This window comes from Carassius gibelio, chromosome B7, assembly GCF_023724105.1.
Source record: "Carassius gibelio isolate Cgi1373 ecotype wild population from Czech Republic chromosome B7, carGib1.2-hapl.c, whole genome shotgun sequence".
Lineage (NCBI taxonomy): Eukaryota > Metazoa > Chordata > Actinopteri > Cypriniformes > Cyprinidae > Carassius > Carassius gibelio.
In genome coordinates this window covers 2,397,495-2,416,019 of record NC_068402.1, presented here as the reverse complement: position 1 = coordinate 2,416,019, position 18,525 = coordinate 2,397,495, and the positions used below count along the sequence as shown (strand labels likewise).

Below are 18,525 nucleotides of genomic sequence, written 5' to 3'. Positions count from 1 at the left end.
CAGATTAATGGAGGCTGGTCTCTGTTGCTCATGTCTGCTGTGTCTCATCTTCACCAGCAGAGACCTCGGCTCTGAAGAGGAAAAAGAACGGGAATAATCCTCTTGTCTTTTCTTTTAATTTCTAAAACCCTTCTCACAATAATCCCAGATCTTCTTTCATCTCACACACTGGATCCTCAAACAGAGGTTTTAAAGGCTGTCAGTATCACCTTCTTCACTAATGATCTCAGCCCTCATCACTCAGATCATCTGTGGGTTATTTGTTTTAAAAAGCACCATCTAAAAGTGACTCAACAGTAAAATAAAAATGCATTTCAAACTGAATGGAGCAATAATATTATAATAGCCACTTAGTGTCAAAATTTAAATTAAGAATATTTATAAGAATGTAATTCTGTTAAATAAGGTTCAATTTCATATTGACTTATACTGACTGACACAGATGTAAGTATGGAAATTAATGGAAAGAGATGGACAGATACACAAATATAGAGGAAGTGAATATGAAATAGGGTTTTTTAGACTAGTAAACAAATAATGTGGCACTGAATAAGTGACTCATCAGACTCAGGACAGAAACACACAACCTCTAAAGTAAGAATAACTCATAAGTTCATTCTTTAACTAGAATTAGACTTTGAGATTATATATATATATATATATATATATATATATATATATATATATATATATATATATATATATATATATATATATATATATATATATATATATATATATATATATAATATTCTGTTCATGTTTAACACCAAAATGAATCAGTGAATATTTAACATCTGAGTTTTTGATATCTTTCATCTTCAGAAATGGGCCAGACTCTGTATTTCATTCTTCTTCTCATTGGTGAGTGTGTTTGTGGTTTTATTCATGATTTCTAGTTTCATTTGGTTTGATCCTGTTATGAAAAGCATTAAAGCAGCGTCTCTCTTTCACAGCTCTCTGCTCCGTATCTGAATGTGTTCAGCGTCAGTATCACTTTATAAATGAGGAGAAGACCTGGACTGAAGCTCAGAGATACTGCAGAGAGAAATACACAGATCTGGCCACCGCTGACAACATGAACGACACGAACGAGCTGAAGAAGAGTGTGAATGATGGAAGTGTTCAGAATATCTGGATTGGGCTGCAGAAGACGGGTCGTGATGAATGGCACTGGTCTTCAGGTGAACCTGCGCTCTATCTGAACTGGGCTCCAGGACAACCAGAAAACAGTTATTGCGGTATGATGTCAAATGGAAAATTTGAGGATTTGTCATGTAGTGATGAGCGACATTTCATCTGCAACAACAGTGAGTGTAGACATTTACAATTATAAGAGCACTATATTTATAGATGTTACTTCATGTTAAATATTTTTAATCTTTAAAATAATCCTGAATATATTGTGAATATTCAATATATCACTAGCTTCAGAAGCAGCTCAAGCTGAATGACATGTTTCTGATGTTTCCATCGCTGCTTCTGTTCAGATACAAACCATAAATCAACATAAGAATAATAAACAAACCGATTCATCAATCTTCTCTTTTTTTTCTTAAAGCAAACACAGAACTTGTCTTAGTCGATCAGAAGAAGAGTTGGAGAAACGCTCAGAGTTACTGCAGACAGAATCACATTGATCTGGTCAGTGTGAGGAACCAGAACGAGAATCAACAGGTTCAGCAGATCATTAGTGATAATAACTCATCTGGATCATGGATCTGGATCGGTCTGTTCAGAGACTCATGGCAGTGGTCAGATCAGAGTAACTCTTCATTCAGAGACTGGGACACTGGTGAACCTAATAATAAAGAAGGAAATGAAAACTGTACAGCTCTTAATTCTCAGAGAAAATGGTTTGACGTCTCTTGCACCAATCAATATCCTTTTGTGTGTTATAAAGGTGAGTAGATCTTCACTAAACACACACACTCCATCATCACCTCCAGATCTCTTAAAGTTCACTCTACTTGTCTGACATGACAAATTCATCCCCAGTGTTTGTTCTGCATGTTGTTTTTGATCAGTCTCTCTCTAGTTTCTGCTTGTGTTTTGTTTGTTTTCCAGATAAACTGATTGTGATCAGAGAGAATGTGACGTGGTCTGAAGCTCTGAGATACTGCAGACAGAATCATGTGGATCTGGTCTCGGTTCATTCAGAAGAGATGCAGCGTCGTGTGATGAACGTGGTTAAACTGGCGTCTACTGCGGAGGTGTGGTTGGGTTTACGTCACTCCTGCACTGTGGGCATCTGGTTCTGGGTGAGTGAAGATACCGTGTGCTATCAGAACTGGGCTCCAGGGAACGGCACATCAGAGGAGGACTGTGAACACACAGTGAGATCTGGAGCAGTTCAGTCTGGAGGAGATCAGCGCTGGATCAGTCTTCCTGAGACTCACAAACTCAACTTCATCTGCAGCAGATATTCAGAGTGAAGAATCTTTTCTCTGTCTTTCTGATTTTCTTTCATGTTGAAGTTGCTAGAAGTATTTCTGTATTTGAATTATAATGGAATAATGTGCTCTTAACAGCAATGTTTAATATTCTTTAGATGTCTAAAACACTAAAATAATATATGTCTGTGTTTTAGGAATCTCTCTGTATATCCGGTGTGGTCTCTTTAATCATATATTAGTGTATTAAGTGACTGGTTTGATGTGATTCTGTGAGCAGCAGCTCTTGTAAAAATGACTTGTTTCTCAGCAGAAATGAAATATAATTATTCATAGAAAATCAGAAATGAAGTTTGGGTATAAAATCTTGTGTTTGATCCAAACAGAATATCAGCTCAAATAAACTCATCTGCTGCCGAAATGTTTGTCTCCTGACTCTTTCCTGATGTTCCTCTGATATCACAGTGAGATTGTAAATTATGCGACCAGTCAAAGGTTTTTAAACACTTTTAAAGAAGTATATTCTGTACACAAAGCCTGCATGTGGTTTCTGACAGGGTACCCCAGTTTGTGTCTAGGTTTTGGACAGAGTTCTGTCGACAGCTGGGAACGACTGCGAGCCTGACCTCTGGATATCACCCACAGACTAATGGTCAGGCAAAGCGTGCCAACCAGGATTTGGAGAGTGTTCTGTGCTGTGTGTCATCTGCTGAACTGTCATCTTGGAGTTCTAGGTTGACCATGGTAGAGTATGTGCATAACTCCTTCCCTGTCTCATCTACGGGTTTGTCTCCCTTCCAGTGTGGTTTAGGCTACCAGCCATCTTTAATTCCCTCTCAAGAATCCAATGCTGTTGTTCCTTCCACGCATGCATTTATTCAGAGATGCCTCCTTAATTGGAGGATCGCCAGAGAAGCCCTCACTCGGACTGGCGAGAGGAATAAGGCGACTGCGGACAGTCACTGTACTAAGCCCCCACTTTAAGTGTGTGGTCAGAGAGTCTGGTTGTCTACTCTGGTTTTCCATGTTTCAAAGATCAAACCCTGGTAGACTGGGAGGGCTATGGTCTGGAGGAGAGATGCTGGATTCCGGCTCGCGATATTCTGGATCACACTTTCATTGATTAATTTCATCAGCATCATGGTGAGTCTTCTGGTGTGGGGTACTGTCACGGTGCAGGGTGCCTTCACGGCTTCCCCTGGGGTCTGTGTTGTCCTGTGTGTTCTGTAGCTGGTGGTCTGGGCAATCAGCGCTGATCGTGGCGGGGTTGTGCAGATCACGAGCTGATTCTTTCCCACCTGTCACTCGTTCCCCCACTCCCTTATGTGTCTCTGCCTTTCTTTCTGTCATCGTGAGTAGATTGTCTTTGCCTGTGTTTTGTGTGGTGTCCAAGCTTCAGTCTCACCTTCAGTTTTCCTGTTTAAGGATCATAGTTCGGAGATCTGTCAGTGTGAGTGGTCCGTAGTTTGCCGGCCAGCTCAGAGATCTCTGTGTGCACCTGAGCATTTAATTATTGTTTATGTTATTTTGTGTTTTTTGGTGAGAATAAAATATTATCCTTTTCACTACTCTGCATCTGAGTCCTCTGTCTAGCCCACACCCCGACACTGCTTCTGCAGTATTTTGGATCAAATAAATGCAGAAGAGATTTATTTAAAAAACAATACAAATCTTACTGTTCAAAACATGTTACTGGTAGTGTATATGTAACCTTTTTTTTTTTTTTTTACTTACAAAACATGACTTGGGTATCTATCAGAGATATTAATAAAGGTTTTCTGTATTTGCTGCCCCCTTAGGGTCATGCAGGTGCACACTCACCAAACCTGCTTTACTCTCTCTCTGATTCCAGACACTTTTACTCTAATGATAAATACATCAAGTGCGTGTTTCCTCTGAACAACATCAGAACTTGTTCTTTCAAACTGTTAATCATGCACAAGGAATTTTTGGAGGACATTCCAATTATACTGAAAAGTGGTTAAATCAGAACTGGGTTTAACCTATATTTTTTATGCTTAAGTGAAAGCTGATAATTTTTTTACTAGCATGGTTGAAGTCCCAAGATTTACTACACATGTTTTGGAAAAGAGAGACAGTCTAGAAGAATTATTAAAACGTTTTAAATGCAACTGAAGTACTTGTTTTTGGAGATCTTAAAGGGGGGGGGGGGGGGGGGGGTGAAATGCTCGTTTTCACTCAATATCCTGTTAATCTACCTATAGAGTAGTACTGCATCCTTCATAACGCCAAAAAGTCTTTAGTTTTATTATATTCATAAGAGAAAGATAGTCTGTACCGATTTTTCCCGGAAAAACACGACAGGCTGGAGGCGTTTTAGAAATGCAGGGAACAAACAAAAACACTTGCACAACTCCGTTGATGCTCTGTAAAAATAAACTCCATCCACTGGTCCCTTAATGCTGTTTTTTTTTGGGTAATCTGTGCAGGGTTGTCTTGCCCTGGCAACCAAAAACACACTTCTTTTGTGACTTTTCGTGACGCTCTCGCTCTGATCAGTGAAGTCTGTTGTGCTCTCAGTGCTCTGCTATACGGGAGAGCGCGCTCTTCCGGCAGAAGTGCCTCAGGACCCATATAAGGAAATTCCGCTCCATCCAATGTCACACAGAGCCATACTCAAAAAAAACTTTCCCAAACTTGTGACAAACCGGAAGGAGTATTTTTGGAAAAGAAATACTCCTTCAAACGTACAAATTAATTTTTTAAACTTTGTCTATGTTTAGCATGGGAATCCAACTCTTTAACAGTGTAAAAAACACAGTATGCATGAAATAGCCCCCCACTTAATATAAATTAGCTAGACAAGCATTGTAGGAAAAAAGGTTGAAGATTTGACTCTTAATATGATTATCAACAGATTAGTGGAGCATATTTCTTGGAACACTCAAATGTGAATAAATTTGGTATTTAAAAATAAACTTGACAAAATTACAAAAACTTATAATTTAGTCAGCGGTCTGTCTGATCCTAGTATGATATTAATCTCAAACAAACGTAAAAAATTAAAAAATTAAATTGTTACGTCATCAGCCTGTGATACTGAGTCAAGTTATCTGTATTAATGTAGTGCCCATCTGATAATACAAGAGGACAATGAATCCCTACAGTTTTACTGAATTTAGACTCAATACTCAGTCAGTGCTTATATTTCTCACAGGTTTTGGGACATTCTAAAACCCTTAATGTGGCTTAATGTACTAGACCAGTGACAATAGTAATAACCTTATTAATAACAATACCATTAATAAAGCAGTAAGGCCATGAATGCAATGCACTAATGCAGGTTAAGCTTTTTCTACCACACAGAAAAACGTTAAAATGACACACTGAGACCCAGCTTTTTCATCTGCAGCAACCGTGAGTGTAGATTCATGTAGATATAGATACAACCGTTCCTTTTGTTTTCACACTATGGGCTAATTTGTCACATTGGGAACCTCCAATAAGCTAAAGAGCCACTGATGGACTTAGTTGTTAAAGATCTGATCATATATTAAGATATATTTATGTAATTTAATATAATAGATTAATAATAGCCTGTTGAAATTAATATAATAATTGATACTCGACTCTCCCCTTTTCATAAAATATGTTTAAAAGCTGAAATCGTAAGTGCAGGTCTTTAGAGCTCTTAAATTTTATCTTAAAAAACCTGCAGTTATTTTATGGTTCCATTTGGAATAACTATTTATTCATTTATTTTTAACTGTCCTCTTATGTTGTTCTGAGAATGTTTTGTAATAAAAGATAGGACCTCTGGACATTTGTTTGATGCAAATTTACAGTTAATGCAGTTGAGATGTTTATCTGTTGGAGTGATACTGCTGTCAACTGACAACAAAGCTTCCCTTCTCAATTAAACTAACTGCACAAGTTGTATAGTTAATAAAATCTTTAAAAACAAACTACATTAATTCTGCTTTAAATCCCTTCAATAAAAAGGAAATTGAGTGAAATTATGTAAAAAGTGTGTGGAAGTGGACTAGTAAACTTGCCCTTTGGTATAAAGTAGAACAAATGCTGGCCCATTCCTGCTATAGAGCATCTAACCCCTGATCACTATATTTAACTCCCAGGACACCTCTTTATCACTTCACAAGAATATTCCAGTCATTCATAAAGAGACAGCTGCGATTCTACCATGGGATACATTTGAGAGATAGGCCTATTGAGTTAGAAAATAGAGTAAATGAATCCACCTGTAAGGTGAAACGTCTGATTCTCTCTCTCTCTCTCTCTCTCTCTCACACACACACACACACACACGTGAATACTCAGTTTGAAGAACTCTTTTGTCCCATGTTTCTAGATTCTAGATTTATGGAGGATCAACCACACACAATCACCAGTGTTTGGTGTTTGTAATGTTATGGTTTTACCACTAGATGCCCGTATGTGTTTAATAAACATAGCCTTCATGTATTCAGCTCTAGTCTAATTGCTGTAGTTTTACTGGACATAATAGCTTATTTAATTTATGTTTTGCATTGCATTATATATTTAGACATTATCAAACACTCAATGTTTATACATTTTGAAAATATTAATTTCTCACATCTGTGTGTAATTTTATGACATGTATTTAATTGAATAAACAGAGATAGCAGTGTGTTTGTAGATGAGAGAGTAAACATGACATGATTCAGTCGAGAGGAGTGAGCTGTGTGAAGAGCACTGATGGTCAGTCTGTTAGAGAGGAACAGGTCGTCTCAGAGCACGGGTCATCATGATGATGATGATGATGATGATGGTCTCAGAGCACGGGTCGGGGCTGTTGGGTCAGCAGCAGGCCGAAGCGCTTCTTGATGGTCACTCGGTGTCTGGAGAACTTGTCGTCTGGTGAGAAGCGTGCCGGATGAGCCGAGCTGGTGGGCTGACCGCTCGGGTCCACTTTCTGCAGAAAAACACAGAGAAATCATTCATTTAAAACATGCCACAACACTGTACTTCTTCATTACACAGCTGAAGCTGCATACAATAACAACAAAACAATACCAAAAGATGCTCAAGATCCCAGTGATCTTTCAGAAACTGTACAATAAAATACCACTCATTATTAAAACGCATGGTGTTATGTTTTCGAAATGTATATATCTTTAATGTTATTAATTATTGCTTAAATCACAATGATAATCATACAGTAGCACCCGAAAGACAGAGAACACTTCCGGTTGAGTATTTGAAACCAAATTAGATCATTCTGGGAACCAACAAAAGGTGTTTTATTTTATTTTATTTCTTTTACGGTCTATGGTTTTACACTTTCATACACTAATAAAATACTTTGGACGTATACTACCGTTATAATACAGTTTTAATGTTGACATTACAATAGGGCTTGGGCGTCGTGACGTCATTACTTGGCGTGGCCGCCACGTTGAAAGCCTCCTTTACTGCCACTCGGACTACTGCGCAGTGTTTAGACATACTCCCTCTCATCCGTGTGTCTTAATTTGATGAATTAAAAATCTATTTTAACCATTTTCAACCGTTGCTGTATTGTGGCGTGTAATAGCACAACACATAATAGCCATGGGGAAAATAAAATGAGAATGGATTAACTTTACACCGCTTTCCTGCTTGGAGGCGCGATTACGGAGACCATAACATCTGAATATTAATTTATATAGCTTAAGTCAACATTGAAAATAAGGGAAATTTCTCGAGTTACTCATCCAAAATACGGGAAATTTCAACATTCATCTTTTTGTTGCTATCCCTCTGCTATAAAACTGCTGCATTAACTAACGTTAAGCGATTTGTGAAGCTAGGTCTAACGTGACTTTAGTTACAGATTGGCGTGAAATCGTGCTCTCACAACAACCACGCTATCTTAAAAAGCCCAACATCACGCTAAGGTTGCTTTCAGGTAAGCAAAACGATGCTTTGAAAACATCTGTTTCGCTGGAAGGACAAGGATCAGCGACAGGACAAAAACACAGAGACAGGAAAACAGCTCAAATACGTGAGAACCCCGGAAGAAACGGGAGGGCGGACAGCTACTAACTACACTTTTGAAACACATTGTTAAAAGTCCATGTGTGAATGGTTGTTAGCACTAACGGTTACTAAACTAGCAGCTAGGTAGAGCGCAGCTTACCGGATTACTGTATAATGTGTGCCGCTGTTCCGGGGTTCTATGATTTGCAGCTCCTGAACCCATCCATTTGTGAACTGTACATGAGACTTGACTTGAAGCTTCGGAACTATTCTGAAGTGTAGGCGCTCACAAAACAAACAAGGTAGGCGAAGATATCTGTAATGCAAACGTGCGGCAACAAGTCTCCGTCGGTACTCCACTATTTGTTGGAAATTTCATATGGATCCAAAACGTTAACAGAGCCGATTTTGTCCACATACCGGTCCCTGGCATCCCTATTTAGCGTATTTTCTTTCTCCCAACTCTGGTTCAACTGGCTGTATGTTTACATTCGCGAAACTCGGGGCGTACAGGTAAGTATGCAGAAGGACAACTGGGTCTTTACTTTGGACGTACAGATGAGTATACAAGGGCAACTAGAGCTTGACTCTGGGCATACAAGTAAGTATACAAGGGCAATACGCTGGCTCTTAGCTTTGGGCGTACAGAGGAGTATACAAGGACAATATGCTGGCTCTTAGCTTTAGACGTACAGAGGGGTATACAGGGGCAACTGGAGCTTTACTCTGGGCATGCAGGTGGGTATACAGGGACAATACTGAATGGATACAACTCACAGACCCTCGAAGAGGTGGATGTCAGGCTTTAGCCCTTTTCAGCTCGGGGGTGTATATCAATCAATCAATCACCTTTATTTATATAGTGCTTTAAACAAAATACATTGCGTCAAAGCACTGAACAACATTCATTTGGAAAACAGTGTCTCAATAATGCAAAATGATAGTTAAAGGCAGTTCATCATTGAATTCATTGATGTCATCTCTGTTCAGTTGAAATAGTGTCTGTTTTAATTTGCAATCAAGTCAACGATATCGCTGTAGATGAAGTGACCCCAACTAAGCAAGCCAGAGGCGACAGCGGCAAGGAACCGAAACTCCATCGGTGACAGAATGGAGAAAAAAACCTTGGGAGAAACCAGGCTCAGTTGGGGGGCCAGTTCTCCTCTGACCAGACGAAACCAGTAGTTCAATTCCAGGCTGCAGCAAAGTCAGATTGTGCAGAAGAATCATCTGTTTCCTGTGGTCTTGTCCTGGTGCTCCTCTGAGACAAGGTCTTTACAGGGCATCTGTATCTGGGGCTCTAGTTGTCCTGGTCTCCGCTGTCTTTCAGGTCAGTAGAGGTCCTTTCTAGGTGCTGATCCACCATCTGGTCTGGATACGTACTGGATCCGGGTGACTGCAGTGACCCTCTGATCTGGACACAGACTGGATCTGGTGGCCACGGTGACCTCGGAACAAGAGAGAAACAGACAAATATTAGCGTAGATGCCATTCTTCTAATGATGTAGAAAGTACGGTGTTATGTGAAGTGTTCCGGTTCCAGTTTACCTAATTAATGCAGCCTAAAAATCCTTTAACGGATTTGGATATTAAAAGCATATTAGTATGTTATGTGTATGCCAGGTTAAAGAGATGGGTCTTTAATCTAGATTTAAACTGCAAGAGTGTGTCTGCCTCCCGAACAATGTTAGGTAGGTTATTCCAGAGTTTAGGCGCCAAATAGGAAAAGGATCTGCCGCCCGCAGTTGATTTTGATATTCTAGGTATTATCAAATTGCCTGAGTTTTGAGAACGTAGCGGACGTAGAGGAGTATAATGTAAAAGGAGCTCATTCAAATACTGAGGTGCTAAACCATTCAGGGCTTTATAAGTAATAAGCAATATTTTAAAATCTATACGATGTTTGATAGGGAGCCAGTGCAGTGTGGACAGGACCGGGCTAATATGGTCATACTTCCTGGTTCTAGTAAGAACTCTTGCTGCTGCATTTTGGACTAGCTGTAGTTTGTTTACCAAGCGTGCAGAACAACCACCCAATAAAGCATTACAGTAGTCTAACCTTGAAGTCATAAATGCATGGATTAACATTTCTGCATTTGACATTGAGAGCATAGGCCGTAATTTAGATATATTTTTGAGATGGAAAAATGCAGTTTTACAAATGCTAGAAACGTGGCTTTCTAAGGAAAGATTGCGATCAAGTAGCACACCTAGGTTCCTAACTGATGACGAAGAATTGACAGAGCAACCATCAAGTCTTAGACAGTGTTCTAGGTTATTACAAGTAGAGTTTTTAGGCCCTATGATTAACACCTCTGTTTTTTCTGAATTTAGCAGTAAGAAATTACTCGTCATCCAATTTTTGTCACGACAACTGTGGTCTTCCTCACCGGGGCAGACTTCCCAGACCAACACTCAACACTGTCACCTCCAACCGTGGAAACTCTCCCACGACGACTCAGAGCCTCAAGCTCAGACCTGTAGGACTGGTAACAGACAGACAGAGTTCCTTCACAAATTTACTTAGCTTCAGTGAATATATGGAGAAGGACGCACCACCTCTCGAATTTGACCAAGAGTGGATAGGAGTACAGATTGAAGTTGCTGCACGTTGGGCCTTACACGGCCTCGGCTGGTGCCACCACGCTGGGTGACTTCAGGTGGGTTTGTGCCACCAGGTATGTACCTCAGGAATGACTCGAACGCTTCCCTCTCCTCTCTTCCAGACAACGGACCAGAGATCTGGACAGAGGCGAACCTCTGAAAGCACTCCACAAACAGGTATTCATACACAAGGGCTACACAGCTGGATGTTCATATAGCAGCCAACACTTCTCTCAGTCGTCCCCCCCCACAATATGCACACTGTTCCTTACTTGCTATTGTTGACACGTCACCACTCGGCGGAGTAGGGGTCCAAAGCCACGAGCGGGCATGTATATAAAAGACGGTCGTCTCACAACACCGGTGCACGTTCTTCTCCACAGGGTGTTCTCTCCCAGCCTAGAGGGTGATTACATGACAGCACAACACAGACATGCAGACTTCAAGTGTACACACAGCAAAGAAAAGGACTCACCCACTGCACTCCACACACTCACAGTGAATTAGGGTCAAAACCACATAGGACCGGGGATTAGTTCCTGGACGTTGGGGGCACCGATGCAACAGACGGCCAGAGGAAACGTCACAGCCACGACAAGGCACCAGACTCCTTTTTTTGCTGGTCCCGGCTCACCCACCAATCCTATTACGTTGGGGCCGCTCACACTGGTCACAACTCACAAGAGGTATATGGATATTCCACACTTGCAAAGTAACTGTTGACACGACGAATATTTCAGTGTACTCACACTTCATTAACACTGGATCTTTCCACTTCTCTTCCAGATAACCGACATCCGGCACAACTGGCAGCACGACCTCCTTCCTGCAATCCTAGCAGATCTTCAATGGGTGTTAACTTCACATCACACAATGCATCTGAACACAATGCTCCAATAAAGATATTCGTATACTCAGCCCTGTGTGTGTATCTCTCTTTGCCCAAGCTCCACAGTACACCATACACTCTCTCTTCAACTCTCTCCTCCGCTCCGTTGCACCCACAATAACTACTGGGAATCACCAACCACTTCCTTCTTCCTTTTTATTTTTTTAAACGGCAGTTGGCATCCAGCTTAATGGTGCATTACCGCCACCTTCTGTTCCGGAGTGTGGATCAGTCAGTAGGTTTACAGTATAATCTATAATATCCAGAAAAAAAAGGAAAAAAAAGGGGGGGGGAAGGGGGGAAACCCTTTATATCCTATAATAAAGCCCAGTATCCTTTAAAAAAACCAACAATTCTCTCACCTGTGCTCTGTCATTCATAATAAGTACTGTTTTTAAAGTGAGTTTCTGCACCCCTTGTTCTTTAAATCTGTTATCCATTATCCCCCTCTCCCTCTGATATTTCCTACAATGTAGAATTACATGTTCCACCGATTCCTCTTCCTGACATTCCTCACACATACCCGTCTGATGTTTCCCCACTATTCTTAATGTTTTATTTAGAGCACAGTGTCCCAGCCTTAGTCTCGCAAGTACCATTTCCTATTTTCTATCTCCACCTCCTACCTTATTTACTTTAATACTCTTTTGGATATAGTATAAAAGTCTCCCTTTCTCCTCACTATCCCACAGTTCTTGCCATTTTTGGTTAATCTTTTCCCAGATTATACATTTTACTTCTGCTTTACTGATTCTTATTTGCATTTCTACATGTTCCTTCTTTAATGCCTTCTTTGCAACCTTGTCCACTTTTTCATTGCCCTCCACTCCTATGTGCGCCGGAACCCAAAAAAAAGTAACCAGTCCACCTTGGTGTGTTATTCTTGTAACTGAATAGAGAATTTCAAATAAAATATCCTGTCGATTTGAATGGAACGATATTAAACTAACTAGAGCTGAAGCTGAGTCTGAACATATTATGACTTTGCTAATTTTTTCTTTTTCCACCCAACGTAAAGCAACTAAAATTGCCACCATCTCCACTGTACATACTGCTAAATAATTAGATGTTTTTCTATTGATTTCAATTCCTCTTGCTTGAACCACCACACCCATTCCTGTTACCCCTGTTTCAGGGTTCTTAGTGCCATCTGTATATATTTGAGTAAAGTTTTTATATACTTCAGTAATATAATCATTAAACACCCCAACCAGATCAGCACTTTCTTCTTTCCTTTTCACCTCTAACAAATACCAATCTACCTCTGGACATCTCATCTTCCATGGGGCTATGACTGGATGTACTATTGAAGAGCTGATTTTCATATCAGATACCCCAAGCCCTTTTGCTGTTTTGTTCCCCAAATAACCAAAGTTGTCCTTTTTACTTCCCTCTTTCCTCCAGCATTCCTTCAACACTTATTTTGTGGGGTGCGAGTCATTATCCCCATGCAAGTTAACCCAGTAGTTTGCTATTATATGCAGTCTCCTCAGTTCCAATGGCATCTCTCCTACCTCTACCTGAATAGCTGAGACAGGCGATGTCTTAAAAGCTCCACTACACAATCTCAACGCCTGAGCCTGGATCACATCCAAATGTTTCAAATGGGATCTAGCTGCTGAAGAATACACTATACTGCCATAGTCCACCGTAGATCTTATCAGGGCCACATAAATTATTTTCAGTGCTTGGCAACTTGCCCCCCATTCTCTACCAGTCAAGCATCTCATTACATTTATTACTTTTTTACTTTTTTCCACTATTCTTCTTATATGATCTGCCCATGTTAAATGGGAATCAAAAAGAACCCCCAAGAATTTGAATGTTCCTACTCTTTCTATTTCTTTCCCATACATCCTTATTTTCAATCTTTCATCTATTCTTTTATTAGTAAAGAAAACACTTTGGGTTTTTCCACTGAGAATCTACATCCCCATTCTTTCCCCCACTCCACCACTTTATCTACAGCTCCTTGCACTTTCCCAACTACATAATCCATATTTCTCCCCCTCTTCCACAGAGCCCCATCATCTGCAAAAAGTGATCTACCTATATCTACTGGAATCTTTAAAAAGATATTGTTAATCATTATTATGAATAGTAGTGGGCTTACTACACTACCTTGAGGTGTACCATTTTCCACAGTATACTGATTTGACAATTCTGACCCTATTCTTACTTGGATATTCCTTTCACACAAAAAATATTTTATCCAATTGAAGACTCTCCCTCCAATTCCCAACTTATGTAACTTAATTAGAACTCCTTCCTTCCACATCATATTGTAAGCTTTTTCTATATCCAAAAATACTGCAAAAATTACCGCCTCTTTATTTTCCTGGGCTTTCCTTATTTCATTTTCTAGTCTAACAACTGCATCCATAGTACTCCTACCCTTCCTAAACCCACTCTGATAATTTGCTATCTTTCCCTTCTTCTCAAGCTCATACGATAACCTTTCTGTAATCATTCTTTCCATTATTTTGCATAGATTAGAGGTTAATGCTATTGGTCTATAGCTGATGGGTTTAGATGGATCCTTGCCAGGTTTCCTTATCGGAATTACAACTGCTTCTTTCCATGTTTTTGGCAATCTTCCCTCTTCCCAGACTCTATTTTACAGATGCAACAATTTCAAAAGTGCACTTTCTCCTAAATGTTTTAACATCACATAGCATACCTTATCTTTCCCCGGTGATGATGATCTTGACATTCTTATTGCTCTCTTCATTTCTTCCATTGTAAAAGGTTCATCAATTACACTATCTACTCTCTTCTTCCTTTCTAAAATCGCTGAATATTGACTTATTTTCCACTCTCTTCTCCTTCTTTCTTCCTCTGATAAGTTTTCTGAACTATGTACCATACCAAATGCTTTGACCATACTCTCTGCTTTTTCCCTATTTTATCCTGCTAAACCTTCCTCAGTTACTATAACCGGATATTCCCATTCCCTTCTATCTCCTCCCATCCTCTTTATCATTCCCCATACTTCACCCACTGAAGTTGTTCTACCTATCCCATCACAAAAGGTCCTCCAACTAGCCCTCTTAGCCTGTCGTACTGTTCTTCTCACTACAGCCTGAGCTTTCTTGTACTGGATTAAATGTTGCATATTATGGGTTCTTTTGACTAATCTGAATGCTTTATTCCTATCCCTATCCCTTACTGCCTGCTGACATTCCTCTGTCCACCATGGTACCAATTTCCTCTTCCTTCTTTTTTTACTTTTTGGAATTGAACTCTCTGCTGCTATTATAACTGCTGATGTAAACTGATTATTCAATTCATCGACATCTTCAGATATCTCCATCCTCATTATCGCCTCCTCATTCAATATCTGAAACTTGTTCCAAATCTGCCTTCTCAAATATCCACTTCGGACTTCCATCACCTGGACTTTCTTCCCCTCTTTCTCCAATTGAACAAACCACTGGGTAATGATCACTACCAATTGTATCACTTGTCCACACCTCCCAGTTACCAAAACCAGCTAATGTATTAGATACTAAGGTAAGATCTATTGCTGATTCTTTCCCAGAATTTACATTAATTCTCGTACCCCTACCATCATTCATACACACTAAATTCCTATCCTCCATCAGCTCTTCAATTACCCTTCCATTTGAGTCAGTATGATAACCTCCTGACACTGTGCTGTGAGCATTAAAGTCTGCACACCATATCACTTTATTTTTGTCTTGACCTTGTATTGTCAATAGTTTATTCAGATCCAAACTTTTGCAGGGGTTGTAATAATTAATTAAGACCATTTCCTCCCCCTTATCCCATATTTCCACCATTATGCATTCCTGCTCATCTCCCACACCCAGTTGTCTATATGGAATTCCTTGCTTGATAAAAGTAGCGCAACCTCCGCCTTTCCCAACATCTCTATCTTTCCTTATCCCTAAATATTCATAAATTATAAAATCCAGGTTAGGTTTCAGCCATGTTTCTTGAATACAGATAATGTCTGGTTTCACTGCCAATGTTTTAATGAAGTGTTTAAATTCCTGACCATTACCCAGTAAACTCCTGGCATTCCATTGTAGGAGGATTACCATAATTAAGATTAACCAATCCATGGTGCATCCTGACTTGACTGAATGGCAAGGTTCTCCCTCACCTCTTCCCACGTCAGTCCTATTAATCCAAGATGGTTCACCGCTGCTTTAACGACTAGCTGAATTTTGTCGTTTTTAGATTTAACATCCGCAGTACTATTAATAACACCTGCAATAAATGTAACCAAGTCTCTTTTATCCATGTACACCCTTTCATTTGATCTTTTTTCCTGCTCTTGGTTCCTGATTGTCCCTTGACTGTTAATACCTTTGTTCTTTCCATTTACCATACTTGCTGCTTACTGCTTCTTTCTTCTACTTTTGTTTTCTGGATTTCATTCTCCCGTTTCATAATCTCACAACCTCCATAGGCTACATTATGAGCTCCACCACAATTACAACACTTTGGCTGTACCCCTGCTCCACACATTCCATATTCGTGACCCCCCCCCACACATCTTGCACATCTTGCACATCTTCTCTGTTCTTTACAGTTCCTAGCTATATGACCAAATATTTGACAGTTAAAACATCTCAATGGTTTTGGAACATAAACTCTCACTGGGTAACTCAAAAAACCCAGGAACACCTTCTTTGGCATATTGTCTTCCTCAAATTCAATCAATACTGTTTCACTTTCCTTCTTTACTCCTTCTCTTGTCGTTTTCAACCTTTGAGCTTTTATTACTTTTCCTCCTTTGATATTCTTCTTGAATTCCTCCATTCCTACACTCATTGGCACTCCTGTGATGACTCCTTTACTTCCAACCTCATTTTTCCCTCCCAATTTCCCTGAGCTTTCCACCTTAATTTTCCCTATCTCTTTCATTCTAAGAGCTTTCTCAATTTTCATTTGCACATCTTATCAGTATATTACCATCATTTAACACCTTTGCGTATATTATTTCTCCCACTTTATTTGCCAAGGCTGCTGTCAACGTAAATGGGTTAATTTTCTTCATGTCACTCTGCGATTTCTCATTAAATCTTACTATGATTGTGTAATTGTTAGGTTTTTCCTCTATCTCGTCATCTTCATTTTCCGATTTCTCTTCAATATCACTTCTAACTCTTTTACTCCCTTTGCCTTGATTAATTTGCATCCATCTCCCTACTTCCCCCTCATTCTCCTCATCCCTCTCATCATTACAGTCCATATCAGCCCAACTAGCATTACCTACCTCTGATCCATTCACAGAACTTGTTTTTTCTGTAAACTTCCGACTACTATTTTTCCGATCTCGGCCTGCTGATGCTGCCGCCATTTTTTCTCCCGCCACTGTGTTTCTGATGCCCTATTTATGTGTAACCATGGTTACTGTAGTTAAACCATGGTAACCACAAATTAACCATGGTTTTGCGATATATTTACCATAGTTTAACCATGGTATTTGTAGTAAATCTGTGGTTTTACAAATGGCAGCCAATACGCCAAAAAACCATGGGTTACTACAGTTTTACTATAATAAAACCATGGTTATTTTTCGTAAGGGTGGGTTCGCCGGCGTTCCCGGAAGCGGCGGTGTTTGCGATATATGGTCCGGGCGGAACTAATCTTCCTCATTTTTGGTTCCGCCCCGTCACAGTCACTCCGTGACAGATCTCCTGAAGATCTCCAGATAAGAAACAGACCAAATCTGGAAAACGAAAGAAGTGCAAAAGGCAACCAAATTGATTCGGACATTCCCAACGATTCCCAGAGAATGAGAAACATTTGTATTAAACAGAAAACCCTGAAGAAATCAGACACGATTAAGGAAAATAATGCAAACAAACAAACATAAAAAACACAAGAGACAACATACAAGACGAAAGATTGTTTGACAAGAAACTGATTTAATCAAAATTAACGTGAAAAGAGTAGATTTACATTGTGATTTTCATCGCAAGACAGAAGTGTATCAACGATTGCAAATAGACGTGACCGAAACTCAATGTACAAGCGACAAACGTTTCAGAAAAGATGAAAGAGCACTTGACACTAATAAACCATAAAAAACAAAACACCAAATAAAGTCCTCATTTAAGAATGTTAATATATTAAAGTATAAAATATGACACTTCAGCAGAAATCCTTCTCAGTACAGTACGCCTTGGGTTTTTCCAATAAACAAAGCTTAAAATGACAAAAATATAAACATTTTAATACACAAACAGATCCTTCGGACTTCATGATAAAATATATTTATATATAAAGGCATCTGTACTGTATCTGTAGTAGTTGTGCTATATTTTCACAATATAATTCCCAGCGCAGAAAACAGTAACACTCAAGAAAGAAATCACGTAAAGGTAACCTCGAACTACATTCTCAGCTCACGCTCAGATCATAATAGTTAACATATGTGCAGTCAGACTGAACGAGAACTAACACTTGGCTTGGGGTATGATGTTTAATATTTCAGATGTTCGTCCCAGTATTGCTATGAAACCTCAGTTGGTCTTCGTATCGGTCGCTCCGTAATGGTTATAAACCCTGTTGGTGTTTCCGTTGGGAATCCCATTGTGTTTTCCGTCTGCCAGTCCGCTGGAGTGGAGATACTCGGTGAAGACTCTGCGATAAACTGGATGCGTCGTCAATAAGTCCTGCAGAGAAGCTTTATGAGATGAA

General features: G+C 39.6%; 3 protein-coding genes across 5 annotated transcripts in view; 1 reads left to right on the top strand and 2 right to left on the bottom strand.

The window, feature by feature from the left end:
• Positions 1–827: 827 nt before the first annotated feature.
• LOC127962286 (macrophage mannose receptor 1-like) lies at positions 828–2,800 on the top strand. The gene is made up of 4 exons (XM_052561842.1): positions 828–864; positions 957–1,310; positions 1,562–1,907; positions 2,039–2,800. Exons 1-4 carry the CDS (start codon positions 828–830, stop codon positions 2,433–2,435), a joined length of 1,134 nt encoding a protein of 377 aa, XP_052417802.1. The 3' UTR covers positions 2,436–2,800.
• Positions 2,801–6,978: 4,178 nt separating this feature from the next.
• Positions 6,979–18,525, bottom strand: part of LOC127962282 (H/ACA ribonucleoprotein complex subunit 3) — a 78,904-nt gene continuing 67,357 nt past the window's right edge. The window contains exon 3 of the mRNA XM_052561838.1: positions 6,979–7,155. The gene's annotated coding sequence lies outside the window, so the exon portion shown is untranslated. The remainder of the gene's footprint in view (positions 7,156–18,525) is intronic.
• LOC127962242 (lysophospholipid acyltransferase LPCAT4) overlaps positions 17,729–18,525 on the bottom strand; it is a 75,095-nt gene continuing 74,298 nt past the window's right edge. The window contains exon 14 of one of the 3 annotated variants that reach the window (XR_008154538.1): positions 17,729–18,211. Coding sequence is in view for 2 of the 3 variants with exons in the window: in XM_052561783.1 (XP_052417743.1) it covers positions 18,348–18,511 (164 nt within the window). In the remaining variant the exon portion in view is untranslated. Of the gene's footprint in view, positions 18,512–18,525 lie in introns of all 3 variants that reach the window. The other 2 variants (XM_052561786.1, XM_052561783.1) reach the window with 2 other exon arrangements.

Bases quoted from the DNA above. Each gene is read 5' to 3' on its own strand.
- LOC127962286 (XM_052561842.1), top strand. From the start codon at position 828: ATGGGCCAGACTCTGTATTTCATTCTTCTTCTCATTG. The intron at 865-956 runs GTGAGTGTGTTT...TCTCTTTCACAG, and splicing joins TTTCATTCTTCTTCTCATTG to CTCTCTGCTCCGTATCTGAA. The intron at 1,311-1,561 runs GTGAGTGTAGAC...TTTTTCTTAAAG, and splicing joins ACATTTCATCTGCAACAACA to CAAACACAGAACTTGTCTTA.